The sequence below is a fragment of the Scyliorhinus canicula genome, chromosome 7, assembly GCF_902713615.1.
Source record: "Scyliorhinus canicula chromosome 7, sScyCan1.1, whole genome shotgun sequence".
Classification (NCBI taxonomy): Eukaryota; Metazoa; Chordata; class Chondrichthyes; order Carcharhiniformes; family Scyliorhinidae; genus Scyliorhinus; species Scyliorhinus canicula.
This window is the reverse complement of record NC_052152.1, coordinates 57,823,710-57,849,268: the sequence shown is the minus strand read 5'-3', so window position 1 is coordinate 57,849,268 and position 25,559 is coordinate 57,823,710. Positions and strand designations below refer to the sequence as shown.

The following is a 25,559-nucleotide window of genomic DNA, read 5'->3' as shown; positions in this document are numbered from 1 at the left end:
CCCATTTCACACTGTCCGTGTCCACCCATTTCACACTGTCTGTGTACACCCATTTCACACTGTCTGTGTACACCCATTTCACACTGTCCGTGTAAACCCATTTCACACTGTCCGTGTAAACCCATTTCACACTGTCCATGTCCACCCATTTCACACTGTCCGTGTAAACCCATTTCACACTGTCCGTGTAAACCCATTTCACACTGTCCATGTCCACCCATTTCAGACTGTCTGTGTAAACCCATTTCACACTGTCCGTGTCCACCCATTTCACACTGTCTGTGTAAACCCATTTCACACTGTCCGTGTAAACCCATTTCACACTGTCTGTGTAAACCCATTTCACACTGTCTGTGTACACCCATTTCACACTGTGCGTGTAAACCCATTTCACACTGTCCGTGTCCACCCATTTCACACTGTCCGTGTAAACCCATTTCACACTGTCCGTGTAAACCCATTTCACACTGTCCGTGTAAACCCATTTCACACTGTCTGTGTACACCCATTTCACACTGTCTGTGTACACCCATTTCACACTGTGCGTGTAAACCCATTTCACACTGTCCGTGTCCACCCATTTCACACTGTCCGTGTAAACCCATTTCACACTGTCCGTGTACTCCCATTTCACACTGCCGCTGTAATTTCAAGGACTTTTTAAATGACTTTTACCCATCAATATTTTCACATGGTTTTATTATCAGATCAGTAATCAACAGTATCCATTTAAGCACAAGGATGATTTGAAACACAAGAGATCTCACATGATTTTACAGTAAATATTTCTTAATTTAGTGCTAAGCCTGCTAGGACAAGTTACTTGTTACTTCTCAAAGCTACCAGCTTTCGTCATTAACATTCTGTAGATCAGTAAGAAATTTCCTATGTCTTGTCATGCTAATTAATGGTATAATGCAAAACCAAATTATTTAGTTCCACCAAGCAATTCAGACATCAGTATGAGTTTTCCACACAATTCAAGCACACTGATTTACTCATCTATCAGCACAATACAGATGTCACCAGGTTTATATTTTCTCTTACTTGTGCTACAATTGACAATATAAAAGTTTCAAATGTTACAGCTGGAAAATGTGAACACGGGACAGTCACATAGGCACTTGAGAAAAGGTAACACCACAAGAGGATAAGGCACAAAGACTAAACACACAATATCTTTGGAAAAGAGACAAAATCAGCATCACTGTAGAATGTTCAAATACACTGATTTCATCGTAGACACTGATACCCAAATTGCACTATCCATTACTGTATTTCCATATCTGTTTTAGCACTATTACACTGAACTTACAATCATGTTTACAAATATTCTTAACATTTTGGATTAGTGGTGACATGAATTTGCACTGTAATGTGACTTCTTTAATCGATTCGTTTAACAAAATAGTAACTCATCATTTTGACTTCTGCGACATCAATCTAGATCCCGATTTTTTAAAGTTACTCTATTCTTAACCTCTCAATATGCTCACTTGTCAAACTTTTAAATCATAACCATAATTAGTAAGAGGGCAAAATAAAATCTTTGCCCGAATAATGACTGATCCCGAGGGTAATCCAGATGTTTTCGATATTTAAAAGTAACTATTATGCGTTATTTTAATCAATCTTAACTATGAATCAATGCTTTAAGTATCAATTCTAAATGAGGACACAAGCAATGCCTTTTAAAATGAATTCCTCATGAAAGACACTCACGTTAGAATTTTATTAGTTCCTGTTCTCAACATCATAACCGGAACTGTGTGTCGCTCACGCTCCCACGCGATTACAATTAAAATTCTAAGAGCCAATGGCATGCACGGACAACATGTACGGTTCAGCATTGGTGCAAGCTTTTCATTGAAATCTGGCAATGCAGCAGGCACAGGTAGACTATTAAAGGACCTCTTGGTCAAACAGGGAGGCTGTACAACATGGCCACAACTTTCCTTCCTAACTACCTTGCTGGTAACATAAGGCGAGAGAGTAGAAACGGGACATGGATAGTTTTCAAAATTAAACCTCACTTGTAAATATTTCATATTATATTGGTTTCACTTCATTCATGTGTGCATCAGTGTTATTTGTTGAGACTGGTTTAATGCTAAATGTATTTGCACTCCTCATGTTATGCATATATTTATGGTTTCAGGGAATTTAAATATATTTCCTTTATGGTAGAAGAAATTGTTCACTCTTTTACTCAAATGTTCATGTTAGTGTCCGATGTTGTATTCACCACTCTGTGGGACATGGCTGAACTTACAGGCTCAGTTGACCCTCCCGTCTAAGCATTGGAAAGGACACTGTCCAAGACCACTCGCAGCAGGAATAACTGAAATGTTGGGCAGAGTTTTTCCACTCCTGTTGGCAGCAGGAGCCGAGGCAGCTAGGGGCGCCAATTTGATGTGATGGAGAAAGTCACTTTCTCACCGGTGGGAAATTAGTTTGGAATTTTGTTCTCCCGACTTTGATGGTGGGTTAAGGCAGGTCAGGGTTCCTGCTGATTGGTGCTGGGAACCACATCCTCACTCACTTGCATCTCATGAATGCTCATTAAAAGGTCAACTCTGGAATTAAGTTCCCCTGTCAAATTAAGTGCCCCGCAGATTATTAGAAAAACCTGTTTCTTGACTGTATATATGTGGTGTGCACATGGCAAGCTTTACCTTTTCAATGACATTGAGGTCCATTGATGTTGACTGTCTCCCTCTTAGGGACCATGCTTAATTCCACACATTTTGAGTGCCATTAGCACATGTTTACACCAAGGCTGGACACGAGAGGCAAGTGGAGGTTGGGGAGAGTGCCCGGGAAGGTGAGGAGTGCCCTCGGAGGGTGGGATTGGTGCAGTCCATGGTGGGGTCCTGCGGAGAGAAATCAGGGTACTGGTGATAGGAAGGAACAGTCACAGTCAGAGGGAGGGAGTGGGATGCACAGGAGTGGAAGGGTCCATGGTGAGATTCTGGTAGGGGAAGGTCTGATTGGGTGGAAAGGGACAAGGCAGGAGGTGTGGATAATGGAAGGGGGCAGGGTGTCAGCTCCAAGGGGGTGAATGGCATGTGGAGGTGGATGATGATAAGGTCCAGGATAATGGAGAGAGGTGCAAGGTTGACAGAAGGGAGAGGAATGATGGTATTTTGTGGGTCAACGTTGATGCTGTGAAATTGGACGGTGATGGGGGAGGGTGGTTTGAAAAACATCGTTTTTCCAAACTGATCTTGATCACACAGTTAAGTCAGTCATTGTGATCCCTCGAGGTGGGAGGAAGGTGTTTATGGGTGGGTGGAGTTCAGGATCAGCGGAAGTGAGCCACTAAAGGAACACCCTAATAATTGTCATGTGAGAGTACCTTTAAGAAATGGGTGTTTATCAGTGATGTCAGAGTGTGGGTGGAGCTGGGCTGTCTGTCAGCTTTTTTACTTTCGTTTTAGGCTATTTGCTGTAGTGTGTGTTTTAGTCTCATTTTCAGAGCTGGATAGCTGCAGTCACAGCCAGAAGGGGTATTAGTCTCTCTCTCTGTAATCGAAAGACTGTAAATCGATCCTTTGCGATTTAAAACTATTTACTGCTCTCAGTAGTGACTTTAACCTGACGTGCTTCTGTTAAAAAGTCTTTTTTTTAAGTCTTATGGATGTTAAAAAGACAGCTTAAGGATTACTTAGTGTTGTATTCTTTGGGGTTGTATTTGAATTAATGATTGCTAAGATGTTCACTGTTTGTTTTAAAAAGGTTAACTTGAGTTAATAGAATAAACATTGTTTTGCTTTAAAAAATACTTTTCCATTTCTGCTGTACCACACCTGTAGAGTGGAACGTGTGCTCCCCATACCACAATCTATTAAAAGTTGTGGGTCAGGTGAACTCCATGATACACTTTGGGGTTCTCTAAACCCTGGCCCATAACATAATAATGAGACAACTGGACATTAAAGATGCTCACTTGTATTCTCCTCTCTATGGTGAAGCCCGCATTGCAGCAGGATTGTTCCCGACTCATGTGTCCCATAGCATTGAGATCCCAACAAGGTGTGGAGCTGCTGTTCATTCTGTGATATTTGCCATTGGCTGCAGTCAGAGGCAGTGATGAAGGGAGGGAAGTGGTGGAGGGCAGTCAATTCAGAACTCCAAACCTCCATCGTGCCGGGTGAATGGTCATGGCTGATAAAGAATCATGAGGTTAGTCTGTCTACACTGCCAAGGCAATGGTCTATCAAGTTTTGAGGTAGGGAGACAGCAGAAAAAGTGTCCGCTTGAGGCTTCTTCCATATGGCTCTCATTATCAGGGTCAAAGAGCAATATCTCCATATGCATTCAAGTATGAATGGGAGGAACACCCATCTCTGGTCCTCTCGGATATCGTTTGGCTGGAAGGGGTGGGATGGAAATACAATGAAGGTCACGTGAAGGGCTTAGCACTGCCTCAGGCTTTGTGATAGAGGGAAACCTATAAAGGACATACTCACTAAATGTATCACTTCAATTCATCCGCACATCCACTGAGGCATCAACAATACAGGCTGCAGGCAACCCTATCTTCATAATGGTTCTCATCCAGATGAGGAGAAGGAGGGTCCATCACAGGATGGCACAGGACCAGGAAAGGAAGGTTCATTGCCTTGAACAGCAATGGGCCATGGGGCCTCAAGGTCAAGAGGCTGCGAACACGGACTATTGCAATGATGAGCACAGGTGTACTGCCAGTGATGCTGTTAACTAGAGATGAGTGAAAGGTAATGCCGGAGGCACTGTTGTATGTCCTTGAATGTGGTTGCTCACGTCTGCCTGTTTCTCCAGTATGAGTTGCGGGAGCAAGGAATCTGAAGGAGTAATGTGGGGTTCTTGGCCTGCAATGCGCAAATGTCTGTCCAGATGCCCTTTAAATATGGTACCAGGACCCATGTCTCCATGAGTTAACAGCGAGGCAACTGACTTCCTGCCCTTTCCTTCACATGATCACCGAGCTCCTCATGGATGCACAATTAATAAGCTAAAAAGCGGAAGGTTGCGCATGTTCACCTGCCACCTGGTGGGAATCACACCAACTTTGCTGTCCACCACTGCACTTAGTCTCCAGAATTGAAAATTCTGGCAGTTGTAGATGAACTCAAAGCCCTATAAGGGTTCGGTCAGCCTATAACCCGACATTACTCACACCGCCCATTCGGCCCCTAATTGTCTTACTTTGACTGACTGTTCTCATCACGTCCCTGCACCCACCACACCCAGGATGCCAGGTCCATTCCACTTCCCTCTTCTGTGCCTCTGTACCCATCCGCTGTCCTCTCCTGGATTCCTCTTTCATTCCTCCATGCCCCCAACCCCACTCTACAACCTCCCTCTCCACCCCCTCCTCCCCCACCTCACCACTGACTCACCCTTGCTGATCCTGGGCATCCACACATGCTGCCTTTCTCCTGCTCCCCTCCCTTGTGCTGCAGACAAGAAAACCACTGACCTCACGCACATCCTCACAAAACCAATTGGTGCAAGCTCTACTTTTAAACAATTGTGAACTGGGCGCCACGAGACCTTTGTGTACCATTGACTTATCGCACGGGTAGGACTTTATTAAAAACTGTTACATGCATATTACAAGTACGAACCCACCTCAGGCCAGTGCAAGGCTCGACATCCTGCAAACACACTGCTAACTTAATCTCTGCACCCCAACCTGCACCCTGCCTGATTAAGTCACCCTGCAAACCCACGTTTCTCACGCTTACGGGCTCCATAAAATTCACGGCAGTAGTGCAATCATCAGTAATGCAATCATCAAGGAAATGCTCTGTGCAGGGTATGATACATCTACCAAAAAACTGAAGTTTATCAATGTAACGTAATGAAAAATTCAACGTAAATTGTATAAAAAGATAGCAGATATATGCAAAAAGCATAGATTCCAAATACCAACAGCAAGTCCAATTCTGACTTATTATGTCCCAGTGGGTTAGAGTAAATTTCATGGAGCGTAAAAAGAAATAAAGATTCACAATGACATTTTCATTCGCAGATTTCCTCATGGGAAAGTAAATTACTGTATGAATCAGCAGAGCAGAAATATTTTTGGAGGATTAGCACAGCTGGCAGATAGTGGCTGTGAAACCGTGCACTTAGGAAGAGGTGACGGGTCTGGCTTTGAAGTATCTCCTACTTAATTCTTTCTCAGCACTCCCTTTTGATATGTAAAGAGCCCTGCAGCAGCTGCGCCGGCGAGGAATGTTGACCATCCGCAAAGTTTCAAAAATCCTGAAACTGAAGGCAAGTTTCTCTCCCAGAATGTCGTCTTGAATGGGAATGCAGGAACATCCTGAAATAAATATTTAGATCTGCATCAGGGACCTAGCCATCCGCACAGCTATTTTCAAAACACAAACACAGCCGCAACCAAATAGGAGGACGAACCTGCAGATGACTCAACACGTGAGGGACAAAGGTAGAATTATAAACGTAAGTGACAACTGGAGGTTACACGCATGAATTCCCAACATCATAGTGCAGAACATCCCAGAATTTCATCAGTCTTCATGAAAGCCAGATTGGAAAATGGGGGAGGCCAATTGTTTCAATATATTTTCAGTCTCGCTGAGAGAGCAAAATGTGTCAAACAGTCAAACTGTTATTCTTTCTGAGCAGGCTTGTCCACAGAACGGCCCAAATGCCAGATGCAGCCCACAAAGCCCCTCTCTGGAGCTCCCGGAGGCAGTTTTCACAATTGCTGTCAACCAGCTGAGGTTGGGAATTGGGAACCTGGTTGGAGCTGCTCCTCCAATCAAAGGCTGCTTCCCTCCTGCTTTTGTTACGGAAAGGCTGACAATAGAGCATACCAGCAGCAAATAGGGGATAGAAACAGTCTTTGATTGGAAGAACAGCCAACGGTGTCTTGAAGAATCGAGGGCAAGAGAAATGAAGGTAAGGCAGTACCGGTGCCCGGGGAGTCAGTAAGGCAGTACCGGTGCCCGGGGAGTCAGGTAAGGCAGTACTGGGGAGCCAGGTAAGGCAGTTCCAGAGCCCAGCGAGCCAGGTAAGGCAGTACCGGGGAGCCAGGTAAGGCAGTTCCGGAGCTCGGGGAGCCAGGTAAGGCAGTACCAGGGAGCCAGGTAAGGCAGTACCGGGGAGCCAGGTAAGGCAGTAACGGGGAGCCAGGTAAGGCAGTAACGGGGAGCCAGGTAAGGCAGTACCGGAGCCCAGGGAGCCAGGTACGGCAATACCTGGGAGCCAGGTAAGGCAGTACCGTAGCCCGGGGAGCCAGGTAAGGCAGTACCGGAGCCGGGGAGCCAGGTAGGGCAGTACCGGGGAGCCAGGTAAGGCAGACCCGGAGCCGGGGGAGCCAGGTACGACAGTACCGGAGCCCGGGGAGCCAGGTACGACAGTACCGGGGAGCCAGGTACGACAGTACTGGAGCCCGGGGAGCCAGGTACGACAGTACCGGGGAGCCAGGTACGACAGTACTGGAGCCCGGGGAGCCAGGAAAGACAGTACCAGAGCCCGGGGAGCCAGGTAAGGCAGTACCGGAGCACGGGGAGCCAGGTAAGGTAGTCCCGGGGGGCCAGGTAAGGCAGTACCAGACCCGGGGAGCCAGGTAAAGCAGTACCGGGGAGCCAGGTAAGGCAGTACCGGGGAGCCAGGTAAGGCAGTACCGGGGAGCCAGGTAAGGCAGTAACGGGGAGCCAGGTAAGGCAGTAACGGGAAGCCAGGTAAGGCAGTACCGGAGCCCAGGGAGCCAGGTACGGCAATACCTGGGAGCCAGGTAAGGCAGTACCGGAGCCCGGGGAGCCAGGTAAGGCAGTACCGGAGCCGGGGAGCCATGTAGGGCAGTACCGGGGAGCCAGGTAAGGCAGACCCGGAGCCCGGGGAGCCAGGTACGACAGTACCGGGGAACCAGGTACGACAGTACTGGAGCCCGGGGAGCCAGGAAAGACAGTACCAGAGCCCGGGGAGCCAGGTAAGGCAGTACCGGAGCACGGGGAGCCAGGAAAGACAGTACCGGGGAGCCAGGTACGACAGTACCGGAGCCCGGGGAGCCAGGTACGACAGTACCGGGGAACCAGGTACGACAGTACTGGAGCCCGGGGAGCCAGGAAAGACAGTACCGGAGCCCGGGGAGCCAGGTAAGGCAGTACCAGGGAGCCAGGTAAGGCAGTACCGGGGAGCCAGGTAAGGCAGTACCGGGGAGCCAGGTAAGGCAGTACCGGAGCCGGCGAGCCAGGTAAGGTAGTCCCGGGGGGCCAGGTAAGGCAGTACCAGACCCGGGGAGCCAGGTAAAGCAGTACCGGGGAGCCAGGTAAGGCAGTACCGGGGAGCCAGGTAAGGCAGTACCGGGGAGCCAGGTAAGGCAGTACCAGACCCGGGGAGCCAGGTAAAGCAGTACCGGGGAGCCAGGTAAGGCAGTACCGGGGAGCCAGGTAAGGCAGTACCGGAGCCCAGGGAGCCAGGTACGGCAGTACCGGGGAGCCAGGTAGGGCAGTACCGCGGAGCCAGGTAAGGCAGTACCGGAGCCCAGGGAGCCAGGTACGGCAGTACCGGGGAGCTAGGTAGGGCAGTACCGCGGAGCCAGGTAAGGCAGTACCGGAGCCCAGGGAGCCAGGTACGGCAGTACCGGGGAGCCAGGTAAGGCAGTACCGGAGCCCAGGGAGCCAGGTAAGGCAGTACCGGGGAGCCAGGTAAAGCAGTACCGGGGAGCCAGGTAAAGCAGTACCGGGGAGCCAGGTAAGGCAGTACCGGGGAGCCAGGTAAGGCAGTACCGGAGCCCAGGGAGCCAGGTAAGGCAGTACCAGACCCGGGGAGCCAGGTAAAGCAGTACCGGGGAGCCAGGTAAGGCAGTACCGGGGAGCCAGGTAAGGCAGTACTCCCGGAGCCCAGGGAGCCAGGTACGGCAGTACCGGGGAGCCAGGTAGGGCAGTACCGCGGAGCCAGGTAAGGCAGTACCGGAGCCCAGGGAGCCAGGTAAGGCAGTACCGGAGCCCAGGGAGCCAGGTAAGGCAGTACCGGAGCCCAGGGAGCCAGGTAAGGCAGTACCAGATCCGGGGCGCCAGGTAAGGCAGTTCCGGAGCCCGGGGAGCCAGGTAAGGCAGTACCGGAGCCCAGGGAGCCAGGTCAGGCAGTACCAGATCCGGGGAGCCACGTAAGGCAGTTCCGGAGCCCGGGGAGCCAGGTAAGGCAGTACCGGAGCCCAGGAAGCCAGGTCAGGCAGTACCAGACCCGGGGAGCCAGGTAAAGCAGTACCGGGGAGCCAGGTAAGGCAGTACCGGGGAGCCAGGTAAGGCAGTTCCGGAGCCCAGGGAGCCAGGTAAGGCAGTACCGGGGAGCCAGGTAAGGCAGTACTGGAGCCCGGGGAGCCAGGTACGGCAGTACCGGGGAGCCAGGTAGGGCAGTACCGAGGAGCCAGATAAGGCAGTACCGGAGCCCAGGGAGCCAGGAAAGACAGTACCGGAGCCCAGGGAGCCAGGTAAGGCAGTTCCGGAGCCCGGGGAGCCAGGTAAGGCAGTACCAGGGAGCCAGGTAAGGCAGTACCGGGGAGCCAGGTAAGGCAGTACCGGGGAGCCAGGTAAGGCAGTAACGGGGAGCCAGGTAAGGCAGTAACGGGAAGCCAGGTAAGGCAGTACCGGAGCCCAGGGAGCCAGGTACAGCAATACCTGGGAGCCAGGTAAGGCAGTACCGGAGCCCGGGGAGCCAGGTAAGGCAGTACCGGAGCCGGGGAGCCATGTAGGGCAGTACCGGGGAGCCAGGTAAGGCAGACCCGGAGCCGGGGGAGCCAGGTACGACAGTACCGGAGCCCGGGGAGCCAGGTACGACAGTACCGGGGAACCAGGTACGACAGTACTGGAGCCCGGGGAGCCAGGAAAGACAGTACCAGAGCCCGGGGAGCCAGGTAAGGCAGTACCGGAGCACGGGGAGCCAGGAAAGACAGTACCGGGGAGCCAGGTACGACAGTACCGGAGCCCGGGGAGCCAGGTACGACAGTACCGGGGAACCAGGTACGACAGTACTGGAGCCCGGGGAGCCAGGAAAGACAGTACCGGAGCCCGGGGAGCCAGGTAAGGCAGTACCGGGGAGCCAGGTAAGGCAGTACCGGGGAGCCAGGTAAGGCAGTACCGGAGCCGGCGAGCCAGGTAAGGTAGTCCCGGGGGGCCAGGTAAGGCAGTACCGGGGAGCCAGGTAAGGCAGTACCGGGGAGCCAGGTAAGGCAGTACCGGAGCCGGCGAGCCAGGTAAGGTAGTCCCGGGGGGCCAGGTAAGGCAGTACCAGACCCGGGGAGCCAGGTAAAGCAGTACCGGGGAGCCAGGTAAGGCAGTACCGGGGAGCCAGGTAAGGCAGTACCGGGGAGCCAGGTAAGGCAGTACCAGACCCGGGGAGCCAGGTAAAGCAGTACCGGGGAGCCAGGTAAGGCAGTACCGGGGAGCCAGGTAAAGCAGTACCGGAGCCCAGGGAGCCAGGTACGGCAGTACCGGGGAGCCAGGTAGGGCAGTACCGCGGAGCCAGGTAAGGCAGTACCGGAGCCCAGGGAGCCAGGTACGGCAGTACCGGGGAGCTAGGTAGGGCAGTACCGCGGAGCCAGGTAAGGCAGTACCGGAGCCCAGGGAGCCAGGTAAGGCAGTACCGGGGAGCCAGGTAAGGCAGTACCGGGGAGCTAGGTAGGGCAGTACCGCGGAGCCAGGTAAGGCAGTACCGGAGCCCAGGGAGCCAGGTAAGGCAGTACCGGGGAGCCAGGTAAGGCAGTACCGGAGCCCAGGGAGCCAGGTACGGCAGTACCGGGGAGCTAGGTAGGGCAGTACCGCGGAGCCAGGTAAGGCAGTACCGGAGCCCAGGGAGCCAGGTACGGCAGTACCGGGGAGCCAGGTAAGGCAGTACCGGAGCCCAGGGAGCCAGGTAAGGCAGTACCGGGGAGCCAGGTAAAGCAGTACCGGGGAGCCAGGTAAAGCAGTACCGGGGAGCCAGGTAAGGCAGTACCGGGGAGCCAGGTAAGGCAGTACCGGAGCCCAGGGAGCCAGGTAAGGCAGTACCAGACCCGGGGAGCCAGGTAAAGCAGTACCGGGGAGCCAGGTAAGGCAGTACCGGGGAGCCAGGTAAGGCAGTACCGGAGCCCAGGGAGCCAGGTACGGCAGTACCGGGGAGCCAGGTAGGGCAGTACCGCGGAGCCAGGTAAGGCAGTACCGGAGCCCAGGGAGCCAGGTAAGGCAGTACCGGAGCCCAGGGAGCCAGGTAAGGCAGTACCGGAGCCCAGGGAGCCAGGTAAGGCAGTACCAGATCCGGGGCGCCAGGTAAGGCAGTTCCGGAGCCCGGGGAGCCAGGTAAGGCAGTACCGGAGCCCAGGGAGCCAGGTCAGGCAGTACCAGATCCGGGGAGCCAGGTAAAGCAGTACCGGGGAGCCAGGTAAGGCAGTACCGGGGAGCCAGGTAAGGCAGTTCCGGAGCCCAGGGAGCCAGGTAAGGCAGTACCGGGGAGCCAGGTAAGGCAGTACTGGAGCCCGGGGAGCCAGGTACGGCAGTACCGGGGAGCCAGGTAGGGCAGTACCGAGGAGCCAGATAAGGCAGTACCGGAGCCCAGGGAGCCAGGAAAGACAGTACCGGAGCCCAGGGAGCCAGGTAAGGCAGTTCCGGAGCCCGGGGAGCCAGGTAAGGTAGTACCAGGGAGCCAGGTAAGGCAGTACCGGGGAGCCAGGTAAGGCAGTACCGGGGAGCCAGGTAAGGCAGTAACGGGGAGCCAGGTAAGGCAGTAACGGGAAGCCAGGTAAGGCAGTACCGGAGCCCAGGGAGCCAGGTACGGCAATACCTGGGAGCCAGGTAAGGCAGTACCGGAGCCCGGGGAGCCAGGTAAGGCAGTACCGGAGCCGGGGAGCCATGTAGGGCAGTACCGGGGAGCCAGGTAAGGCAGACCCGGAGCCGGGGGAGCCAGGTACGACAGTACCGGAGCCCGGGGAGCCAGGTACGACAGTACCGGGGAACCAGGTACGACAGTACTGGAGCCCGGGGAGCCAGGAAAGACAGTACCAGAGCCCGGGGAGCCAGGTAAGGCAGTACCGGAGCACGGGGAGCCAGGAAAGACAGTACCGGGGAGCCAGGTACGACAGTACCGGAGCCCGGGGAGCCAGGTACGACAGTACCGGGGAACCAGGTACGACAGTACTGGAGCCCGGGGAGCCAGGAAAGACAGTACCGGAGCCCGGGGAGCCAGGTAAGGCAGTACCGGGGAGCCAGGTAAGGCAGTACCGGGGAGCCAGGTAAGGCAGTACCGGAGCCGGCGAGCCAGGTAAGGTAGTCCCGGGGGGCCAGGTAAGGCAGTACCAGACCCGGGGAGCCAGGTAAAGCAGTACCGGGGAGCCAGGTAAGGCAGTACCGGGGAGCCAGGTAAGGCAGTACCGGGGAGCCAGGTAAGGCAGTACCAGACCCGGGGAGCCAGGTAAAGCAGTACCGGGGAGCCAGGTAAGGCAGTACCGGGGAGCCAGGTAAGGCAGTACCGGAGCCCAGGGAGCCAGGTACGGCAGTACCGGGGAGCCAGGTAGGGCAGTACCGCGGAGCCAGGTAAGGCAGTACCGGAGCCCAGGGAGCCAGGTAAGGCAGTACCAGACCCGGGGAGCCAGGTAAAGCAGTACCGGGGAGCCAGGTAAGGCAGTACCAGGGAGCCAGGTAAGGCAGTACCAGACCCGGGGAGCCAGGTAAAGCAGTACCGGGGAGCCAGGTAAGGCAGTACCGGGGAGCCAGGTAAGGCAGTACCGGAGCCCAGGGAGCCAGGTAAGGCAGTACCGGAGCCCAGGGAGCCAGGTAAGGCAGTAACGGAGCCCGGGGAGCCAGGTAAGGCAGTACCGGAGCCCAGGGAGCCAGGTAAGGCAGTACCAGATCCGGGGCGCCAGGTAAGGCAGTTCCGGAGCCCGGGGAGCCAGGTACGGAGCCCAGGGAGCCAGGTCAGGCAGTACCAGATCCGGGGAGCCACGTAAGGCAGTTCCGGAGCCCGGGGAGCCAGGTAAGGCAGTACCGGAGCCCAGGGAGCCAGGTCAGGCAGTACCAGATCCGGGAGCCACTTAAGGCAGTTCCGGAGCCCGGGGAGCCAGGTAAGGCAGTTCCGGGGAGCCAGGTAAGGCAGTACCGGAGCCCGGTGAGCCAGGTACGACAGTACCGGGGAACCAGGTACGACAGTACTGGAGCCCGGGGAGCCAGGAAAGACAGTACCGGAGCCCGGGGAGCCAGGTAAGGCAGTACCGGGGAGCCAGGTAAGGCAGTACCGGGGAGCCAGGTAAGGCAGTACCGGAGCCGGCGAGCCAGGTAAGGTAGTCCCGGGGGGCCAGGTAAGGCAGTACCAGACCCGGGGAGCCAGGTAAAGCAGTACCGGGGAGCCAGGTAAGGCAGTACCGGGGAGCCAGGTAAGGCAGTACCGGGGAGCCAGGTAAGGCAGTACCAGACCCGGGGAGCCAGGTAAAGCAGTACCGGGGAGCCAGGTAAGGCAGTACCGGGGAGCCAGGTAAGGCAGTACCGGAGCCCAGGGAGCCAGGTACGGCAGTACCGGGGAGCCAGGTAGGGCAGTACCGCGGAGCCAGGTAAGGCAGTACCGGAGCCCAGGGAGCCAGGTAAGGCAGTACCAGACCCGGGGAGCCAGGTAAAGCAGTACCGGGGAGCCAGGTAAGGCAGTACCAGGGAGCCAGGTAAGGCAGTACCAGACCCGGGGAGCCAGGTAAAGCAGTACCGGGGAGCCAGGTAAGGCAGTACCGGGGAGCCAGGTAAGGCAGTACCGGAGCCCAGGGAGCCAGGTAAGGCAGTACCGGAGCCCAGGGAGCCAGGTAAGGCAGTAACGGAGCCCGGGGAGCCAGGTAAGGCAGTACCGGAGCCCAGGGAGCCAGGTAAGGCAGTACCAGATCCGGGGCGCCAGGTAAGGCAGTTCCGGAGCCCGGGGAGCCAGGTAAGGCAGTACCGGAGCCCAGGGAGCCAGGTCAGGCAGTACCAGATCCGGGGAGCCACGTAAGGCAGTTCCGGAGCCCGGGGAGCCAGGTAAGGCAGTACCGGAGCCCAGGGAGCCAGGTCAGGCAGTACCAGATCCGGGAGCCACTTAAGGCAGTTCCGGAGCCCGGGGAGCCAGGTAAGGCAGTTCCGGGGAGCCAGGTAAGGCAGTACCGGAGCCCGGTGAGCCAGGTAAGTGACAGTTTTTGTGTGTGTGAGGGGAGTGCATGAGTGTATTTGTGGGGGGCGAGTGAGGGAGTGAGCAACTGAGTGTGTGAGCTGCGTGTGGGGGGGAGTGAGTGCGTGACTGAGTGTGTGTGCGTGTGTGTGTGGGGGGGTGGAATGAGTGACTGAGTGTGTGCATGGAGTGAGTGCAACTGAGTGTGTGAGTTGTGTGTGGGGCGGAGTGAGTGAGTGAGTGAGTGTGTGTGTGTGTGTGTGGGAGGGGGGGGGGGGGGCAGGAATGAATGACTGAGTCTGTGTGTGGAGTGGTGCCAGCTATAGCAGCCCCAAGAGGGAGAAAGTGAGCTCCACTAGACCTTTGAACAAGATGCAATTGATCTGACAGATACTGGGTACCGCACATATTTTTAACGCTAGTATAGGGTCAGAATCTGGTGATTCACCAGGCAAGGCAGGACTGAGTCCAGGCCAGGGGGGGAAGGATAGTTGATGTGCTGGATTCCTACAGGGTGAGGCCTCAGATGAGGACATTTATAAACCGACTTGAGAAAGCTGATGGTCATGCACACCGTGATACTTGGCGCAATGACAGGTCTGCCAGATAGCCCTTTGTAAATACCAGAGCATGGAGGAGTCTGGCTCCAACTTGGCACAGGGCATCATGCAGAGTTTGGAGCCCATTCATTCCCCATGGAAGTGGTGGCCAACTTTGTGACAATATTTGTGGCTCCCTCCATGATGCAGCATCTGGTGGCTGCTCACTGAGTTTCCATCGGAGCACTAACAAAAGTCATCCCAACATCTCAGGTTTCCATTGGAAGCTCAGACTGTGATAATGAGATCCATAATTGCTGCTGTGCAGTATCAGACTGTTGCCATCATGGCTGTGGATCTCAATGCTCAAAGGGGCTTGCAGGCTCTCGTTGCATTGCAGTGACCTGTCCTCCAGCAGGTTACTAGATTGGCAAGGTGGTGCCCTGGAGTGACAGTGGCATCTTGGAGCAACAAAAGTGTGCTTTAGAGTGGAATGGATAATGGAAAAATGGAAATCGCTTATTGTCACAAGTCGGCTTCAAATGAAGCTACTGTGAAAAGCCCCTAGTCGCCACATTCCGGCGCCTGTTCGGGGAGGCTGTTACGGGAATTGAACCATGCCACTGGAGTGCTAATAGTCTGCTCCATGAGGTGGCAAGGCTTTCATTGATCACCTGCTTTCCTGGTCTGTTTGGGTGGAAGAGCGTAAGGGGTCATCAGCTAGGTGTACATGGGGTAGCTCTCGTCTCCAAACAGCCACCTTCTGGTTCTGCTTGGAAGCATCAAGACAGCAGGAATAGTTATTGTGACTGCTGCCAGGACAATGGAATTCATCGACATGATGCTTTGTGCATGGCCACACACCAACTGCACACTGATAGAATGGTAACCCATTTAGTTCTTGTGTCTCTCCCCGTTGACATGGAGTCATGTGTGTGTAATTGATGGCTTCATGCAACATTGGGAATCGTGGTGTCCAGGCAAATCCATACGCACACTGATCCTGTAATCATCTCCCTTCACAAATAGAGCCTTTGTCACCTCTCAAACCAAATTCAGTGACAAATGCTGTCCTGGGAGATGTTTGATATGTTGCCTTGCTCCAGTCTGGAATTATCTGGTTGCATAGAAGACTGTGACCATTACGGTCACTGGTAATGCCATCCTTGCCCTATTGTTGGAATCTGAGTCACATTAAATATTGCTCTACAAGAACACTTAAGGTGAGTAGAGCCATCAATGGAGAGCGTATTTCCTCCTCCCTCTGCTCTGAGCTTCCCATCTCTGCAGCTTCTGTTCCATTTGTTCGCGATGCTGACCAACAGAAGCGTCAGTGATTGCCATTGCAAAGGCACTGTACCTGTTGGAGACTTTTGGCAGATACAGGTAACCAAATCCTTTGGTCTCTGCTGAATATATGCTCGAGTGACTAGCTCAACAAAAGATCTCTAAAGACAAATGGCAATACTTTCACAAACATTGCCACAGCGGAAGATAAAAGCACCATACCTGCAAGTTTGGATGGTTGTCTTTGAAATAGCACTGGTGGTGGTTCCTCATACCCATAGCCACATGTACTTTGGAGCCACATGGCCAAAGTTACAAGACTTTGCATCAAATCAACCAGAACTGGCTGCAGGTTTGGAAGGAGTTGTTAAGGGAAGCTTGACGAGTGGTTGCAATGCATCCTGCATACGGTGCACATTGGTGCCGGTGTGTGTCAGTGGTGGAGGGAGTAAATGGTTAAGGTGGTGGATGGAGTTCCAATCAAATCGGCTTCTTTGACCTGGATGATGTCAAGCCTCTTGAGTTGACAAGTTGGAGCTGCACTCATCCAGACAATTGGAGAGTATTCCATCACACTCCTGATTTGAGCCTTTTGGATGGTGGACAGATTTTGGAGAGTTAGGAAGTGAGTTACTTGCCACATAATTCCCAGTCCCTAACCTGCTCTTGTAGTCACAGTATTTATATAGTTGGTTCAGTTCAGTTTCTGGTCAATGGGAACCCCCAGAATGTTGATGGTGGTGGTTTCAGTGATGATAATGCTAATGAACGTCAAAGGGAGATGGTTGGATTCTCTCTTGTTGGAAATGGCCATTGCCTGCCACCTATGTAGCACGAATGTTACTTGCCTCCCAGCAACCAAGACTGAATGTTATCACAAGATAAAGGAACAGGCAATGTGCACAATTTTTAAGCGACTATTTTTGTCTTGGGTTTTAATTAAGATTACACGTAACAATAAAAAAAAACTATGTTCTAAGGCACTGCAGACTTTCCTCTGAATGAAGTACAGATTAATGGGGCGGGATTCTCCGAAATGGAGGCAGAGTGCCCGCGCCATCGTGAACGCCGTCGCGTTTCACAACGGTGCAGAACGGGCGTGGGCACTACCGATTCTGGCCCCCACAGGGGGCCAGCAAGGCGTGGAGCAGTTTACGCCACTCCAGCCTCCCTTCCCGGTGCCAACTGGGCACCGCACCAACCCACGCATACGCAGTGGTGCCACGCCAACCCGCACATGCGCAGTGGTGCCACGCCAACCCACGCATACACGGGGGACATCCTCAAGGCACCGGCTCCGTCGCAACATGGGAAATCAGGGGCCGGTCACGTAACATAATAGGGTCTGGGCTGGAGAGGCCGGCCCTGCGATCGGTGGGCCCCGATTGTGGGCCAGACGCCATCAGAGGCCGCCCCAGTGAAGGAGCTCCCCCCCCCCCCCCCCCCCCCACAGGCTGCCTCCTGACCCTGCGCGCAGAGTTCCCGCCGGCTGTGAGCAGGTGTGGACGGCGCCGGTGGGACTCTGCCGTTTCCGATCGGCCGCTCGGCCCATCAAGGCCGGAGAATCGGTGGCCCGGCCGCTGACAGCGGCCCGCGACCGGAGCCAGGCCAAACGCGCCAGCGCAAATGATGCTGATTTTCCGTTTCTCGGAGAATCGCATGCCGGCGTCGGGGCGGCGTGGCGTGGTTGCGGCAATTCTCCGGCTCGGCACTGGGCTTGGAGAATCCTACCCATGATGTCTGAGAAGTTGTAAAGAGTTGATAGAAGAAGAACTGCTAATGGTTACATATGGAAGTTTTAGTGGAATTCGGAAGTCTTCCATGTGGAAATCATAAGGTGGTATATGAAGATTGTAAAATCACCTCATTAGCACACAATCATGTGCACATGACAAAAACAATTGACTGAACACACTACATTTGCATGTAGTACTAATTATTTTAATAATGTATATTTGAAAGCAGCCAGCCGGAGGTCCCAGTTGATGAACATAAAGACTGACAGGTAAAATGTGATGTTACAATTCTCAGTTGGCCTCAAGCAGAAAGTCCATGTGACCATAGACAGCACACAAGCGACATAATAGAAATGCTCAGAAACTTACCAAAGATTCTGGTTCAGCCTGCCAGATCTCACTTTTCGAAATCTTTCCCATTTCATGCAGGATCTGAAGGGGGAAAAGAAAATGCAGAAGTATATCTTAGTAAAGTTATCTTACATTTCCTGGTAATGCGTACCTTCAGTGTAAAGTCGCCATAGTCCCAGATGACCATCGGCTGCTTTCCCCTTTGAGGGGGAGAGCTGACTGGTGGTGATTTAACCTAAGGGTCACCATACCTCTCAGGCGAGGGGCAAGGTTGAGAAGGCTGACCCTTCATGAATAACAGAGAACGGGCTGACCGCTACCAATTATCTGATATTTGCCAACTAACTGCTGATAACAAATACTATGGGATAGAAGCTTAGGACAACAAACACGCATTAACCTCTTATCTGCATCACCAGGGCAACGCTTCTACCTTCCCTGTATTTAAACTATCACAGGACAACTTTTCTATTCAGACTAACCCTTGAGCCTCACCAAGATTAAATGAGGATAGGTTTCCAAGTACTTAATGCAGCAGAAGTACCACCTCCAACCAGCACATATCAGAAAATAGTCGCAGTTCCAATCTGTGCTGTCACTGGACAATATCACAAAGGGCAAGAACTGTAAACAGGCTATATCCTCGGAACAGAAGAAAGCTGAGCTAAATATTCTAGCTATGATGTATTTTGGCTGGAGGTTGGAAAATCTGCCAGGTTAGTTTAGTAGTAGCAGTCTCACCTCTGAGTCATGAGATCATGGATTAAAGCTTCGACACAGGCTTTGAGAACATAATCTCGGCTGATGTTTCAGTGTAATACTCTAAAAGTCCTGCATTGTTGGAGATGTCTACAGATGGTATGTTAAACCAAAGGCCAATCTAACTATGCAGGTGAATGTAAAAGATTCCCTGGCACCATTAAAAGAGCATCCTGCCAAACATCTGTCCCCCATCAAATATAATCAAAACAGATCACCTGGTCCGTCCTCTCATTACTTTTGATGGCAGTAAGAAGTCTTACAACACCAGGTTAAAGTCCAACAGGTTTGTTTCAAACACTAGCTTTCGGAGCACTGTTCCTTCCTCAGGTTTAACCTGATGTTGTAAGACTTCTTACTGTGCTCACCCCAGTCCAACGCCGGCATCTCCACATCATGGCTACTTTTGATGGGAACATGCTGTTCACCAATGTGCATTTGCCTAGAGAACAACTTTAATCGCCATTCCAACGGAAAATCATGAGAATGGGAAGAGTAAAGGCAAGTTAAGTTTTGATTTGACAATGATCTTATTTTCAAGTCAAATAGCAATGTAAACCAAATTCATCTTTCAGGAACCAAAATCACCTTCAAGTTGGATTTTATGCAATGCATTTCAGTAGCTTTCTAATTAGACATCATACTGTAACATTGGAAATTCTACAATGGTTAATTAGCAGTGAATGTGTCCATGGAATAATTTTGACAGCCAGCACATCCGCAAGCTGAAGACAGTTCAATGAACTGGAAAATCTCTTTTCCTCTCAGTTCAAGCACTGACACAGAAAAAACCTGGTCCACTGGCTGCAATAACGATCAAAACTGCTAATGATAGGAGATTGATAGAAGCATGAAGGATTCAGTAATAAAATCCTTTATGTTAACATTAAACTTCATAATCAGATTTTGGGGGTGATTTTCAGCTACGTACCAGCAGGATCTCTCTCCCCCCCCCCCCCCCCCCCCCCCAACCCGTGGTGGTATTCCCCAGCGGTTCCACACTGTTCCAGAGTGGCCTGGCTCTGTGCAAACTACCAATGGGAGGACAACTGTGGACTCAAATTCCTGCTGTTACATACATGCTTATGCCATTCCTCAAGGAAGCAAGCAGAGAGAGTAAGGGAGAAGGAGGAAGTGCACTATGCAAAACAAACCAGAAACAATAATCAACACCATACAGTACATGGCTTACCAGAACCCCAGGCCGGGGAATCAGTATGAATTTGTAACCGAGATCATGAAAACCAGGGTTTGAAAAATTCACTACATCCGCGATTCTTATCTTGTGGAGACTGAAAATAGAATAGTGAAAAGAAACAGAAACGCACCCATATCGAAAAGACAAACTTCAATGGAATGGATCAGCTGGCCAGAAGATCAGGAAGGTGACCTGAATAGTGAGCTGGTTGTCTCTGATTTAAAACTCCACTGAGTTTGAGGGAGAACAAGAGGAACTTGAATCCTGTACATCCACTGAGAGAACTGAGAACAAGGTCAGGGAGATTGGTGAAACAACCACAATGGTTAACACTGTAAACAAGGGACTTCCAGTGACGGCATGTTAATTCAGGTCACATAAAAGGTGGCACCTGCCAAGGTCCCGTTATATGGAACATTTTTACATTTTTGTTTTAGAAATTCTGGGTTCTAACCCAGTGTATTGATGTTGAGTTTGAATAAGTTTGCTGAGGAATGTCAAAATCCACATCGAAGGCAGCTCTGGGAAAGGAACCCCTGGCTGGGAGCCCGACAAAGAACCCAGGGGAGAAAAGATGGCGGAGGCGGCCACACCCATCATGCTGGAGACAATGGCTGGGGTGATGGTGCAGGAGTTGGAGAAGTTTGGCAGGCAGATGGATGGCCAAATCGAGCGACAAGTGAAGGAGATCATAGAATCGTTCAAACCACCATCGAGGAGGTGTTGGGTCCGATATGGGACCAGCTGGGCAAGACTGCCAAAGCTGTAAAGAGAAAGGGGAGATGCTCAAGGGCATTGAGGAAGCCTTGTCGAGGTATGAGGATCACCTGCTTATGTCAGAGAGGAATAAGGGCCTGAAAGCCAAAGTGGAGGATCTGGAGAACAGGTCGAGGGGCATGAACCCCAGAGTGATGGGTTTGCCAGAGGGCATGGAGGGCCTGAGCACAACCAAGTATTTCTCAGGAATGTTCTTGGTTGGGGGCCTGGGATAAAGTATTCACCGTGCCGGAATTGGACAGGGCGCATCAGGTCTTGCTACAGAAGCCCCGGAGGTGATCATCGATTTCAGTTACCAGAGAAAGAAGCGGGTCCTGGAATGGGCCAGAAAGAGTTGGAACATCCATTGGGATGGGTGTTCTCTGCGCATCCACCAAGACATTGGCACCGAGTTGGCGAAGCGGCAGGCAGCCTTTAATAATAATATTAATAATCTTTATTAGTATCACAAGTAGCTGTAGGCCCTTGTTTTGGGTGTTTGTTTTTAGGGCGGGACCTGGGGAGGGGGGGAACACCTTGCTAGCACTAAGAGGTAGGCTAGTTAACGGGAGTGGTGTGGTAGAGGAGGCTGCGACTTATTGGGCCAGCTTGGTGAGGCTTGATGGGTTGAGAGTAGTCATTTTCAAAGTCAGGTTTGCGACCTGCGGGCGGGTGTCAGAAGGGTCGCGGTCTTTCCAATCGCGCGAAGAAGTGCTCAACGGCTGCGACCGGCTTTTAAAAATGCTGACTGGCTTTCAGAATGCTGGCAGCCCACACATGCGTGCCCCCTCAGTAGTGTGCAGGTCCAGAGCCCAGAGAGGCAGACCGCCTCCTTCTGACATCAGTGCGCTGACCCAGGAGCAGCTTCTTTTAAATGGATCGATGGAGTCTTCTCTCCAGAAACGGCGGCAGAGAGCAGATCACGTGCTCAGACACTGACGTCATGTGCTCTTGGCGCGAGAGAGATTCCTCCATTTTGTAGATGCCAGCCGTGCTGGTATGAGCTCCAGGGCCTCTGGTGAACAACTCATGAAGAAGCTGAAAGCAGTATAAAGATGATTTCTTGAGGTATGGGTTTATTAATTGTGCTACTGCAAATCAGGATGCAAAGTTTATGTGTGTTATATGCAGTGAAGTACTGGCAAATGCAAGATTAAAGCCCTCAAAAGTTCAAAGGCGTTTCAAGACAAAGCATGGCGAGTTCGAGGATTTGCAGAACAACCAATTGATTTTGGGGGGTGGGGGGGTGATATGAACTGTGTGTTGGACCCAAAGTTGGATCGCTCTTGGCCAAAACTATTGGTCTCAGTGGGGATGGCGAATGTATTGTCTGTTTATGGAGGAGTCAAGAGAGGCAGACCCGTGGCATTTCATGAATCCTGGAGGGGGAGGAAGGAGTTTTTGTTTTTCTCTTTGGAAAACAAAGCATATTTGAGAATTCATTATCTTGTTATGAGCCAGGCTCTTCTGCAGGGTTGAGGAAGTCTGGGTACTCAGCTGTGGTTATTTCCGACCATGCTCCATATTGGGTGGACATGGTGTTGGAGGTTGGTTGGGAGAGTAGTAGGGGGTGGTGGTTGGACATTGGGTTGTCAGCAGACCTGGGGTTCTGTGTGAGGATCTTGAGGGCCATATGGGAGCACATGGAATATAATGATAACAGGGAGGTTTCGCCCTCAATTTTGTGGGAGGCGTTGAAGATGGTAATCAAGGGAGAGATTATTACGTTTAAGGCACATGTGGAGGTAAAGGCGAGGGAGGAGCGACAGAGACTATTGGATGAGTTTCTACGGGTGGACAGTAGATATGTGAGGGACCCAGCTCCGGAGCTCTTGGCATGTAGGAAAGATTTGCCATTGCAGTTTGACCTGCTGGCCAGGCGAGGACGGTGCGGCAAATGAGGCGGGGGAAGTGGGCAGTTTACAAGTATGTGAAGAAGGCCAGTCATCTTTTGGTGTAGAAACTGAGGCAAGAGGACACAGACAGGGAGATTGTTCAGGTTAGGGATCTGGAGGTTAGGTTGGTCTCCATCCCGGAGAAGATGAATGGGGTGTTTAGCACCTTCTATGAGAAGTTAATTAGGTCAATGTGCCGGGGGACAAATGAAGGATAGCAGAGTTTTTGGGGGGTCTGGAGTTTCCTAAGTTGGGGGAGGATCTGCGGGTGAAGCTGGAGGTGCCGTTGTCCCTGAAGGAGATTCAGTCAGCATTGAAGCAGATGCAGGCAGGGAAGGCACCGTGGCCAGGTGGGTTCCCGGTGGAATTTTCTAAGACATTTTCAGATCTGTTGGGTCCATTGTTGTTGGGTATATTCAGGGACTCCTTTGTGCGGGGCACCCTTCCAGGGACACTGGGACAAGCATCCAACTCGCTCATCCTGAAGAAGGACAAGGATCCCACAGAGGGATCCCACAGGGGGGTTGCCATTTCGTTTGGCAGGGACTAATTTTCGATACCTGGAGATCCAGATGGTGGGGCATTGGCGGCAACTTTGGAGGTTGAATTATATTAGCCTAGTGGGTAGAGTTAAGGTGGATTTGCAGAGGTGGGATCGTCTTCCGAGCTCGTTGGTGGACCGAGTCCAATGGGTTACAATGAACAACTTGCTGAGATTTTTATTTCAATGTCTCTTGGTGCCTCTGCCTAAGTCATTTTCCCAAAAGATCGAGCGGCTTATTTATGATTTATTTTAGCAGGTAAGGCCTCGAGTATTCGGAGGTTGTGGGGGGGGGGGGGGGGGGGGGGGGGTGCCTTCAGAGGGAGAGACAGGCAGGGACTTAGCTTTGCCAAATTTGCTGTATTATTATTGGGCCGCTAACATGGAGAAAGTGCTGGGTGTGATGCGGGGACCCAGGAGCTCTTTGGGTTCAGATGGAGTCAAAGTCGTGTAGGGGGGCAGGTTTGGGGGCACTACTTCCATTGGCGCCGGCAAAGTACTGTGGCGGTGGACGCGGACGTGTTTGGGTGTGTCCAGGTGCAGAGTTTTGTTGAAAGTTTTCTTTTGGCTTTTCTGGTGTTGCAGCCATCTTCCTTTCTGGAGGGGATTCTCTCCTGTTTGGGGTCGGAGGAAGGCAGTACATTCTGGTCTTTTATTTTTCTGTGTTTCTCTTGTTTTCTTTTAAAGATATTTGGTTGCGTTTGGTAATTTCGTATAAAATATTAAAAACTTAATATAAACATTTGGGGGCAGATGTAGTGTAAAGGGCTTATGTTAAACATGCAAATAGTCTACATCAATGGTTATGTAAATCACATGACAACAGAGAGGTGGTTCTGTATGAAGCCTCGTGCTCAGCCTTGTCCTGTACACAGTTATCAGGATGCATTTCATTGAACAATGTTTATCACCAGCCTCCATCAATCCTCACACAACTTAAGCTAAGACCTACAACGATGATAACAGAAGTTCTGTTTCCACATACTGTTAGCAGTTCTTAACCACGTATCTCAAATAGCATATTGATGTGTCAAAGTATTTGGAAAAATTCTCTAAAACATGCCAAATCTCCTATTGCTATCTCTGCCTCATTTAAAATGCAAGGCAAATCTGTCAACACTGGATAACTGTTCATAACTGGATACATAGGGCGCAATCGAACGCCCATGCCGCACCCAAAAAGCAGCTCGCCGTGGCGCAATGTGGCTGATAGAAACCAGCAGACTCCGCTCCCGGAATCTACCTGGCATGCAAGGTCCAACGCAATCTTGCGAAACATTGCAATGTGAATCCTGCAGATTGTGGGCAGGAACACTTTTTAGCAAATCTCCATGTGAGAAACAGCTTGCAAATCTCCATATAAGAGAGAGACAGCTAGCCTCACTCTAATATGCAGTTTCCCAAGGCACCCGAGGCGTTGGGATCTATCCCCTTCGCCTAGGAGTCCTCGGGTGAGTGCCATTCAGTACTGGTCTCCATAAACTGGAACCAGATGGAACGGCACTCCCAGGGGATTGGAGGACCGCAGGTAGGGTGGTACCTTGGCACTGCCACCTGGGTGCCAGCCTGGTACTGCCAAGCTGTCATTTTTCACATGGTGGCGATCGGGCTTGGGGTGCCCTGTGTGGGTGTTGGGGATTGCAGAGGGCCCCCGGGTCCCCTCATAGCGAGTTGGAGCTTGGTGGTGTCAGGGGTCAAGAGATTGGGACGCGATTTTTAAATGGTGAGTGGAGCTCCTCAGTGCACAAAACGGGGCTATGTACGGCCTTGGCTGCGCGTTCCCCGCTGAGGCCCCCTATCTAACCCAAGTGATGTTTGACAGCTTTGTGTTTGTTGGTGCTGTGAGCCGTGGGAAACACGTAGCTAAATGCACTCACTATGAGACTTTGTTCCCATTTAGTTAAATCGTACACATAATATTGCAGTGGTTACCTTACAGTTTTCAATCGCTATACAAAGTGGCAAAAAGGATTATTCCTGATTGATGACAGTCGTCCAAGAGTGCAGATTATTTTCCTCAGTATAACCAGAGGACCAAGAGAAGATACATTTTCAGTATTTAAAACAATTAAGGGGATAAACCAAATAGACTGCAAAAGACCTTTAAGTGCAGTGCACTGATTGGGGAAACAATCTAAAATTGAGGAGACCACTGCCAAAATGAGAATTTTCACCTCAGTGGGTTTTTTAATTGATTTCTGAAATGAATTATCTCCCAGTGCATTGAGCGTTGAATGAGCAATTACACTAAAAAAGAGAAACCCGAGAGGTTGCATGAGTATGAAGTATTAGGATACGTGGTGAAGCGCTCTGGCACCCCCCGCGATTCTCCCACCCCCTCCAAAATGGCATGTCGCGTTTTGCGACACGCCGCTCGGAGAATCG

General features: G+C 51.9%; 1 protein-coding gene across 1 annotated transcript in view; it reads right to left on the bottom strand.

Annotated features, from left to right (window-relative positions):
* Window positions 1-5,555: 5,555 nt before the first annotated feature.
* Window positions 5,556-25,559, bottom strand: part of mao (monoamine oxidase) — a 227,772-nt gene continuing 207,768 nt past the window's right edge. Inside the window, exons 14-15 of the mRNA XM_038802087.1 lie at window positions 18,044-18,106; window positions 5,556-6,316 (exon numbers count right to left, since the gene is read on the bottom strand). Of these exons, the coding sequence (XP_038658015.1) occupies window positions 6,161-6,316; window positions 18,044-18,106 (219 nt within the window). The 3' untranslated portion in view covers window positions 5,556-6,160. The remainder of the gene's footprint in view (window positions 6,317-18,043; window positions 18,107-25,559) is intronic.